General features: G+C 42.6%; 1 protein-coding gene across 2 annotated transcripts in view; it reads left to right on the forward strand.

The window, feature by feature from the left end:
* Positions 1-5327, forward strand: part of LOC139576799 (bone morphogenetic protein 1-like) — a 61992-nt gene extending 56665 nt beyond the window's left edge. For both annotated transcript variants that reach the window (XM_071403288.1, XM_071403290.1), the window contains 6 exons: positions 129-309; positions 476-601; positions 1035-1162; positions 1612-1825; positions 1953-2203; positions 3069-5327. In XM_071403288.1, the coding sequence (XP_071259389.1) occupies positions 129-309; positions 476-601; positions 1035-1162; positions 1612-1825; positions 1953-2203; positions 3069-3203 (1035 nt within the window). In that variant the 3' untranslated portion in view covers positions 3204-5327. The remainder of the gene's footprint in view (positions 1-128; positions 310-475; positions 602-1034; positions 1163-1611; positions 1826-1952; positions 2204-3068) is intronic.
* Positions 5328-10455: the final 5128 nt, after the last annotated feature.

Consider the following 10455-nt stretch of genomic DNA (forward strand, 5'->3'; position numbering starts at 1 on the left):
AGTACAGAAAGTTGTCCTTATATTGTACTTTGTAATAGTATATATTCCTGTGCATCGTATTTGTGTACAAATTGTAATTGCATTCCCAAATGTTTCATGTTGTAATGACCTGATGCTTCTCTGTATAGGTGTGTAAATATGACTATGTGGAGGTGCGCAGTGGGCTCTCAGCAGACTCAAGGCTACATGGGAAATTCTGTGGAGCAGAGAAACCTGAGGCCATCACCTCTCAGTACAACAACATGCGCATTGAGTTTAAGTCAGACAACACAGTCTCCAAGAAGGGATTCAAAGCTCAGTTCTTCTCAGGTGAGCCTTTGGCAATGTGTGTGTGTGTCTTTCCCTCCAAGAGTCTGTTTCTGTGTGTATGAGTGAAGGTTAATCAATTCGACCCCACAAGTGTGTTTGAGTGCTAATGGCAGGGTGGTAGTGTGGGAGAAACGTTCACGAAGGTAGTGTCCCTTTATGTCCCCAGACAAAGACGAGTGCTCAAAGGAGAATGGAGGCTGCCAACACGAGTGTGTCAACACCTTCGGAAGCTACAGCTGTCAGTGCCGCAGTGGCTTTGTGCTGCACGAGAACAAACACGACTGCAAAGAAGGTACCGATCGGCCACCTGCACACTGAAACTGAGACCCACTGGCACATTGATTCTGGGTTTATGTATTTTATGCGGGTTGGAGCTCTGGAGGTTATTTTTAGGGGGATGACTTCACAGGAGGTTGGTGGCACCTTAATTGGGGAGATAATGGTTGGAGTGGAATAAGTGGAATGGTATCAAATGCATCAGTCACATGGTTTCCATGTGTTTGATGCCATTCCATTGGCTCCGTTCCAGACATTATTATAAGCTATCCTCCCCTCAACAGCCTCCAGTGGATGCCTTCCTATTGCAATGATTGGAGGTGAGCAAGTACACACTCCCTTGTGCCAAGTACCACAGTGCAGCTCCTGAGTGGAGTTTGAACATTGGCCTGTGTGGAGCAGTAATGATACAGGGGAGCAATGTTGATCTTGTGGATGTATTTTTGCAGCCGGCTGTGATCACGTTGTGAACAGTGTGACTGGCACTATCACAAGCCCCAATTGGCCAGATAAATACCCCAGCAAGAAGGCATGCACCTGGGCACTCTCCACCACCGCAGGCCATCGCATCAAAATCGTATGTGTCCCCATCCAACTCTCTCTACAGTCTTAACATACAGATTGCATGTGTGTGTGTAGGTATGCATGTGTTTGTGGGAAGGGGGGTTTGGGTGAACTGTGGAAACCATTGAGGACTTTGCACTGTACTGTACTGAGCACCACAGCCTCTGCTTGATTGAAACAATTCCCTAACCAAAAATGTCTCCCCCTTCTGTCACAATCATAATGTTTGTCTTAATCCATGGCAGAGTGTACATATTTTAGCTTTTTGAATATGGTTAACTTGGCTTAGCCAATGAAAAGTGATTGCATGTGTCTATGCTCTTTATTCCAATTGGTTTCTTAAGGTTATTACCCTGATAGGGAACCATTATATTTCATACTCAGCTCTTCTAGCTTTTGTAAAACAGGCTGTATACCTACAACCTTCTTTCCTTATTTCTCTCCCCTCATGCTTTGTCTCAGGCCTTCAATGAAATTGACATGGAGGCCCATCTAGAGTGCGCCTACGACCACATTGAGATCTACGACGGGCGCGACGGCAAAGCCCCCAGTCTGGGTCGCTTCTGTGGCACCAAGAAGCCTCCTCCCATCATGTCCAGTGCCAACAAGATGTTCATCCGCTTCTTCTCTGATAACTCTGTTCAGAAGAAGGGCTTCGAGGCCTCCCACACAGCAGGTATATTACCGCCAACACAACTTAGACTCTAGCCCACTTTGTGAATAGAAATACTGCAGTGGTTTCTCATAAATTGTCATTGGTTAGTTCCTTCTAAATGATGTCTATGGTGTTTTTTTATCTCCAGAGTGTGGAGGTCGTCTCAAGGCTGAGGTCAAGACCAAAGACCTGTACTCCCATGCTCAATTTGGCGACAATAACTACCCCGGTGCATCTGACTGCCAGTGGGTGATTGCGGCTGAGAAAGGCTATGGGGTGGAGCTCATCTTCCAGACCTTTGAAATCGAGGAGGAGGCTGACTGTGGCTACGACTACATGGAGCTCTTCGATGGTGCTGACACCAAGTCCCCAAGGCTAGGACGTTACTGTGGCTCTGGGGTAAACTCACTGATAACCTCATTATTGAAATACTTTTTCTGCCCAAAATAATTTTTTGCACCAACAGTATACTGTTATAATATAATTTCTCTCGTTCAGGTCTAGTTTTATTGAACAACTGGAGCTGTGTTAAAACAACACTTTCAGAGGCAGTGTAAAATTACCTCTGCAGTCGAATAACCTTTTATACTGTGTGTCTGTGTTTGAACGTTAAAGAATGGCCCCAAGGTTGTGAAGATTTCCACTCCGCTCTCCAACTTTAATCACTTTGTTAAAGTTGATGTGTTCCTCTGGGTTGGACAATATTGCTTTAGTAGCAGCTGAGCTCAATAAGAGCGGGCCCTGGCTGGCTTGTGATAGGCTATCATGGTCTCCAGCACTGAGAATGAATCAGCCAGTGCTGAGGCTACAGCGGGTGGGGGGTAGCTGGAACAATGAGGCCACTGGGGAGTGGAAACGTTAGCTCCATAGGCCATGGAACAACCTTGATTTCATTTAACATACTTAATAATAAGCCTGTCTCTCTAGCTACTTTACTGATGCCTGGTACTGTAAATCAGTTCTAGCAGGAGCTGGAGGGCACATAATGCTCACAGTACCAAAATGACCACTTCCTCCATCAAGTCCTTTTTAGACATGTTGGACTAAACTGCAAACTGAGACTGTAAAGTAAGGTGGAAAGCTCATTATGGGTTTTATTGGAGAATAAGTTGTTCACTCCAACAGCCCTCCCCCTCCCTTACGCTACAGTCCCTTCAGTCTGTATCTATGAGATATCATTTGGTTTTAATTGAAGTGCAGTCAGAGTGCCAGAAACCGACAGCCGTTAACTCAATCTGTGTGTTTTTTTCCTCTGTTCCCCCAGCCTCCCGAGGAGATCTACTCTGCCGGCGACTCCATTGTAATCAAGTTCCGCTCTGACGACACCATCAACAAGAAAGGCTTCCATGTCCGCTACACCAGCACTAAGTTCCAGGACACACTGCACTCGCGCAAGTGACCAGCGGGGGCCGGAAAGGGCCGGGTGGGGAAGAGGGGCAAGCGGAGGGGCCCCCAGGGGAGGCGCCAGCCTGACACTCGGAAACCTTCGGCCACCAAGATCATTCAGAAACGACAGAACAGCCGCAAGACCACCAACCGCACCTCAGTTCCCAGGGGCCCCAGCTCCCGACAGACTGTGAGGAGTAAAGCCATTCTGCAGTAGACCTTGTTTTTACCTTTTTTATGGTTATGATTGGGGCGGGTGGGTGGATATTCGGTTTAGGCGGATTCAGGGGGAAAGTTTATCTACCCCCAGGTATTTTTTTTTTTTATTTTATTTTAAAAACAAATGCCTCCTAATGAGAGCTAAATGAACAACAGTGGATTCTCAGGACCTGTAGGAAGGCAGGCATCAGCTGGACAGATCCCTGCTTTTGTCAGGCCAGCCCACCATGCCAGGGGGGAAGAAGGAGAAGAGGAGGAGACCGGAGGGAGTTCCAGAGGGATTAGCCAACCCCAACCTCCCGGCCGCACTCCTCCGGAATACTAGAGCTCCTCTCCTCACATCCCCATCCCTATTGTTCAAGGATTCCAATCCTTAAGAGGATTAGAGGAATACCTTTGACTTGAGGTTTTGATACTGTATGTCAGAGGATTGCAAGTGTAATTGGAATTGTCCTGGCAACCAGTACAGGATTCTCATTATTACCATTAACAAGGAAATTAAGGAAGCAGTTATCTAATAAATAAAATGTGACCCATGTCTTCTGGTTGGTAATTGCTTGCCCATTGAGGGGCTATTGCTGTACCTCTGTGTAATTGTAATGAGTATGATTATTCAAAGGGAAGTGACATGCTTTCCTCAACTCAAATCAGTAAGCACTTTACAGTGAATTGTCCCAAATCATGAACTAATGAGATTGTCAAATGCAAATTCACTTATTTTTTTATGCATTTTAATGCAAATCACTTTTATTCCCTGATTATTTTTTCATTGCTCCATTTAGTTTCTCAGGCGTGCTGGAGAGCTGTTTGTACCCTGTAACATTGGGGAATAAAGATATGGTTTCTGTTTCAGTGTTGATCTACAGTTTTAATGTGCAGGATTTTCTCCTACTAGACTAAAACTCTCCATAAATAGTACAATCTCCAGGTGCAAGCCAGAGCCTCCTTTATTGTAATAGAAGGCTCTGGGTGCTGGCAAGTCTGAGTAGTCATTGTCATAGCAACACATTGCACAATATAATCATATGTTTATGGTGGAGCACTGCAGAAGTCCATGCTAGTATGAAAGTGTTGGTATTTTGCAGCAAGACTGATGTTGAATACATGTCAATTACTGTTATCCCACTCTATTTTCAGGTTATTTTTCATTTGACTGACAATGCCAGCTGTGTCACTTAATGTCTTTGCCTTTATAACCAATCAATGCAGATGTTTAGCATGGTTGGATTTGTAAAAACCAATAGATGTGCTTGTGATAACAAAGTAAGTGCTATGTGTGTTTGTATGCTGTCATATGTTCCTTTTCTCTTTTCAGCTGTCTGTGTTTAGCATGTGCTGGTTAGGTGAGAGTCCTGGGCACTGTAGAGAGAGAATACTTCCACAGGAGTCAGAACTGATTATTTTCTAATAGCCTGAAGCACATTGGTCTGAGACTGCCAAGCTCCACAAACCAATGAAGACCAAGCATTTTCAGTTATTCAATCACACACTCTTAGCCCCCCAAAAAGGCTAGACATTTAATCTTCTGAAATGATTGCCTGGGTTTAGTTTGAGTTTCAGGCTATATTTGGTTTCAACATATCTGTAATAATGATGACCTGTGAACATATCCAGTGACCTCTGACATAATGGTTCAGCCACTGTTTTGCTCTGTACAATACTGCCTTATTATTCATGTTGCATGAGTGATAATGTTATCAAGCAATAATCCTCAGGGTGGCACCAAATAGACTGTGAGCTCACACTAGCTGTGCTCACTGGAAACCAAATCTGTACATCTAACAGTAACAAATAGCATAGCCTGTCTTTGTGCATTTTAAATCTGATAAAATGAAAAGTATTTCTGTATTATTTTTTCTTGCTCAGCAGGAAATACATGGTTCTGTTCAGTAAAATTAAAAAGCAATTATTCTTGGAATCATTTTATTAACTAAATATTATATTCTCTGGCATGGTTGATGGACAGTAATTACAAATTATGAAATGATCACATCAGCTTGTCTCATACAGCTCTAGTAGAATATATAAGCACAGACATCTAATCATATTCCATATTGAGCTCGCAAGTGGTGCAACGGTCTAAGGCACTGCAATTCAGTGTGTCACTACAGTCCCTGGTTCGAATCCAGGCTGTATCACACCCGACCGTGATTGGGAGTCCCATAGGGAGACGCACAATTGGCCCAGCGTTGGCCGGGATAGGCCATCATTGTAAATACGAATTTGTTCTTAACTGACTTGCCTAGTTAAATAAAGGTACAAAACAATGTTGAATATAAGCTGTCAGGGTGCTGTGTGCTTTAGGGCTCTATTGAATCGCTTTACAGATCTGCAATAGAAATGTAAAGGTAATTTCAGATTGAGCCGACATATGCAGCGTTTACGGTGAATGCAGCCTCCGCTAAAGCGGGAACATTGTCTTTAAATTTTAATCGCGCTGTAAAGCTGAACTTCCCCGATGCGGATTGAATAGAGACACTAGTCATCAGACAGTAGGTGGCTTGTGGATATCTATGTCAATAACAGTTCTTTGTTTGCCTAATGATTTACATGAAAAATGAATTGCGCACGAGCGATTTGTCATTAATTATTAACTGTCACCAGAGGAGAAGACATGTCCAAGCTGTCACAATCGGCTTAGTGTGACACTCGAATTCACTGAGCGTCACACTAAACTGATTGTGACATCTCTCTTAGTATCTCTGCTCCCCTGAGATATGGTGTTACCAAGCAAAATCGGTGGCACGGGCTGCAAACCAAGGACAATGACACACACAAGTGTGATTCTAAAAACGTGAGCCGTAGTTAAGAGCAGTAGTCTACTTGCAATCAAAAACAATCAAAATAACAGTGAAATAACATCTCTTTTGGATGTTTGCCCTTCAAGAACATCTATAATTTCCTCAGATAGAGTAAGTGGGTAGTGCATTAGATGTGCAGTTGAAATGTGTGCCTTAGAACCTTAGATGGTTATATGGAACATAAACCTATATCAGTTTGAAATTAAGGGAATTAAAATAACCACTTTTTTTCTTCCTCCATCTCTCATACCTTCTTTATTTAACACTTACAGCAACAGGTCTACACACATAATGTACTGAAGTGTTACAGATTCCGCAATAGACATAAGGTCAATTCCGATTAAGGTCAATTCCGATTGAGCAGACATGTGGAACGTTTACAGTGAATGCAGTCGCCACTAAATGCGGAACATTGCCTGTAAAATTGAATCACGCTGGAAAGCTGAAATTTCCGCAATGTGGATTGATTAGAGTCCTTAATCCAGTTACAGATTCATCATGTAGGCTAACTTAAAAAACATTATTTAAGCAATAATGGTCATTCGCCTCATGGCATAGACTAGTGGTGTGCGGTCTAGCTGTTCGTTCACTCACACCCTCCCACAATTGCTAATAGCCTAATGCCTCCGTAACCGCTAGACAATATGATTAAGTGACAATCTGAGGCCCACACCCGACCCTAACCCGCAAATATAGAAAATACACTGTAGTCTACAGTCAAAGACTGCAGAATGGTTTTTTTGGCCGAATTTGGAAATGTTTCTGCTCATAATCTCATAATTTCCAACATTTTGGTAGGCAATTTCGAGAGTTTTTGACTATAAGGCTCTATCTGCATTTTTGTCAAATTTGAGTTATAGACATAGCCTTGTTTTGTTAAATGGTCTCTAGCTATATAATACTCTAAATAACCCCAATTCATGTTGATAAACCAATGAGGGTTTGGAACTTTAAAGCCAATTATCTCAGAATCATCGTTTTCTAGATATAAACTTACAGTCCCAAGCTCCCCTGAATGAGACGTTAGCTCCCCTAAATGCAACAGAAGTCAAACTTTAGGGGGGGTTTAAAAAAAATGCTAATTTAACCATTCTTTAAAATGTAGTGGTAAATACACTACATGACCAAAAGTATGTGGACACCTGCTCGTCGAACAACTCATTCCAAAATCATGGGCATTAATATGGAGTTGGTCCCCCCTTTGCTGCTATAACAGCCTCCACTCTTCTGGGAAGGCTTTCCACTAGATGTTGGAACATTGCTGATGGGACTTGCTTCCATTCAGCCACAAGAGCATTAGTAAGGTTGGGTACTGATTAGGCCTGGCTCGCAGTCGGCTTCCAATTCATCCCAAAGGTGTTTGATGGGGTTGAGGTCAGGGCTCTGTGCAGGCCAGTCAAGTTCTTCCACACTGATCTTGACAAACCATTTCTGCATGAACCTCGGTTTGTGCACGAGGGAGGGCATTGTCATGCTGAAAAAGGAAATGGCCTCCCCCTAACTGTTGCCACAAATGTGGAAGCACAGAATCGTCTAGAATGTAATTGTATGCTGTAGCCCAAACCATGAAAAAACATTATTCCTGCTCCACCAAACTTTACAGTTGGCACTATGCATTGGGGCAGGTAGTGTTCTGGCATCCACCAAACCCAGATTAGTCTGTCGGACTGCCAGATGGTGAAGCGTGGTTCATCACTCCAGAGAATGTGTTTCCATTGCTCCAAAGTCCAGTGGCAGTGAGCTTTACAACACTCCAGCCGACGCTTGGCATTGCACGTGTTGATCTTAGGCTTGTGTGCAGCTGCTCGACCATGGAAACCAATTTCATGAAGCTCCCGACGAACAGTTCTTGTGCTGACGTTGCTTCCAGAGGGAGTTTGGAACTCTGTAGTGAGTGTTACAACCCGAGGACAGACACTTTTTATGTGCTTCAGCACTCGGCGGTCCCGTTCTGTGAGCTTGTGTGGCCTATCACTTTGAGGCTGAGCCTTGTTTCTCCTAGATGTTTCCACTTCACAATAACAGCACTTATAGTTGACTGGGGCAGCTCTAGCAGGGCAGAAATTTAATCAACTGACTTGTTGGAAAGGTGGCTTACTATGAAGGTGCGATTGAAAGTCACTGAGCTCTTCAGTAAGGCCATTCTACTGCAATGTTTGTCTATAGAGATTGCATGGCTGTGTGCTCGATTTTATACACCTGCCAGCAACAGGTGTGGCTGAAATAGCCGAATCCACCATACTTTTGTATATATAGTGTATGTTTTACATTGGTAAATATGAAAATAAAAGCTTCTAAATTAAACGAACACCCCCACTTCTCTGTTATGGATTAAGCCATGTATTTCTATGTGGAGCACTACACTCAGTAGTGTTGAATTTCAGCCTCAACTGAGCTCTTTATGCATAGATTTTCCTCTGTACTTCCTAATTGTCGCTATTTGTTTTCCATGCGTCCTTGACAAAAAATAACCTATGCCTTTATTTCAATGCATTAGATTTATCATTGTTTGCTTTTGTCAGTCAGTTGTTTAGAGCGCTCATTGCTTTTTTCCAGGTGTGCGAGGGTACTGTTATTCTTCGTGCCATACTTGGCCAGTAGTAGACCATTTATTTAGCTTTATTGTTTTTTTTTAATCAATATTTGTTTTCTTTCCTTGATCAGCTGATGATGGTCGACAATATCACTAGATAACTATTCTAAAGCCAAATGCGTATCCAATCCATCCAACAAGTACGCGTTAACGACAGTAGGCCTATAAGGTAACTCTTTCGGTTAGACGAGGTTTTAAAGTTCGGTTGGTTAGAAGCATTCGATTTTGCAATGGTACAGGCCTACATTATTTGGGATTTGTGTGACCATGAGAACTGTTTCACGGCGAAACATAGGCCTAATGAAATGTTACGTATGAATAGATACACTTTTACAGTGCATTCTCCGAGATCGCCAAGATCCATAGTTGGTACAGGGTTTAAATACGAATGTGTCCTAATTCAATTGTTAAATGCTCAATGACAAATAACACTGTCGTAAATGTCATTAATGTAAGGTACTATTTATATCACATGATCTGTGAACACGCCTAGCATTAACTCATGAATTATGGACAACTCATGAACTAGGGTGTAAAACATGTTTTGATTCAACTCATATTCTATTGAATGTTGGCTACCTGTCCTGCGTGTGTTCATGTGTAAAATTGCCTTGGCTGAGAGGATAGGTCTAGTGGAGAGTAAAAGCAAGTTAACGCTGTTTTACCACATTTTGCATTAAAAGTATAGGGGGCGTTACTTTTATTTACCACAATCAGAGTTTACCCACCATTTTTTTTACCACTACACCAGGGGCTACTGGTAGGCCTATTTGAAGTTTATGGTGAGACGCATTGTAGCCTAGTTGAGTAAATAGTGTGTTAGTGACCATCCCATTTTTCCCGGACAGTTTCAGCCCCATTTCAGGTGTCCAAACTTTTCAGGCTACAAAAAAGGTACATTTGTCAGCAAGACGCATCAATTAATGTAGGCCTAATCAATGGCTATTCCTAATTAGTTATGCTCAAGCCACATTAAAAGGTAATTCATTTTTAAATGACGTCATTATTAGGCCATAAATAAATGGCGTGCATGCGCAAGAACAACGAGACAGATATTTCACTGGATGTAGCATAAAAATGTGAAGCATCCGTTTTGCTTTTCCACTCACCAAATATGGTGATGAGAGGAAGGCCACTGGCCGGCAGTGGAAGAACATGGAGCGAGATGGATTTTGACCGACATCCTGCACATTTTCTCCTCGATAAAGTATTTAATCTCAATACATTTTTCTGTTTCCAAAACTATAATCTGTAACAAACAGAGTGGACAACGTTTTGTAGATTTACACTTTGCCAAAGTTTCCAAAAATTGCGTTGTTTAGAAGGAGCGCAAAGGCGAATTGATTTATTGCACACGTGTATTTCACAAAGTATGCGTTCCCTAACAGAAATATGCAAATAACTGCTAGAACGCGCCAATAGGATCTCGCTAGCTGCTGTTGGTTCTGCCCATGTCTTTTATTGTTCTGCCCACTATGATTCATTTGCTCCCATTGTAAACGACTGGCTCTGGTCTATATGGGTTAGTTATACAAATCTTTGGTGGATCTGTAAAGTAGTAGCAAAGATTTTTAGGCTCCCGAGTGGCGTAGCGGTCTAAGGCACTACATCTTAGTGACAGCAAGAGGCTTCACTGCAGTCATTGGTTCAAA

This window comes from Salvelinus alpinus, chromosome 5, assembly GCF_045679555.1.
Source record: "Salvelinus alpinus chromosome 5, SLU_Salpinus.1, whole genome shotgun sequence".
In the NCBI taxonomy this organism is placed as follows: Eukaryota; Metazoa; Chordata; class Actinopteri; order Salmoniformes; family Salmonidae; genus Salvelinus; species Salvelinus alpinus.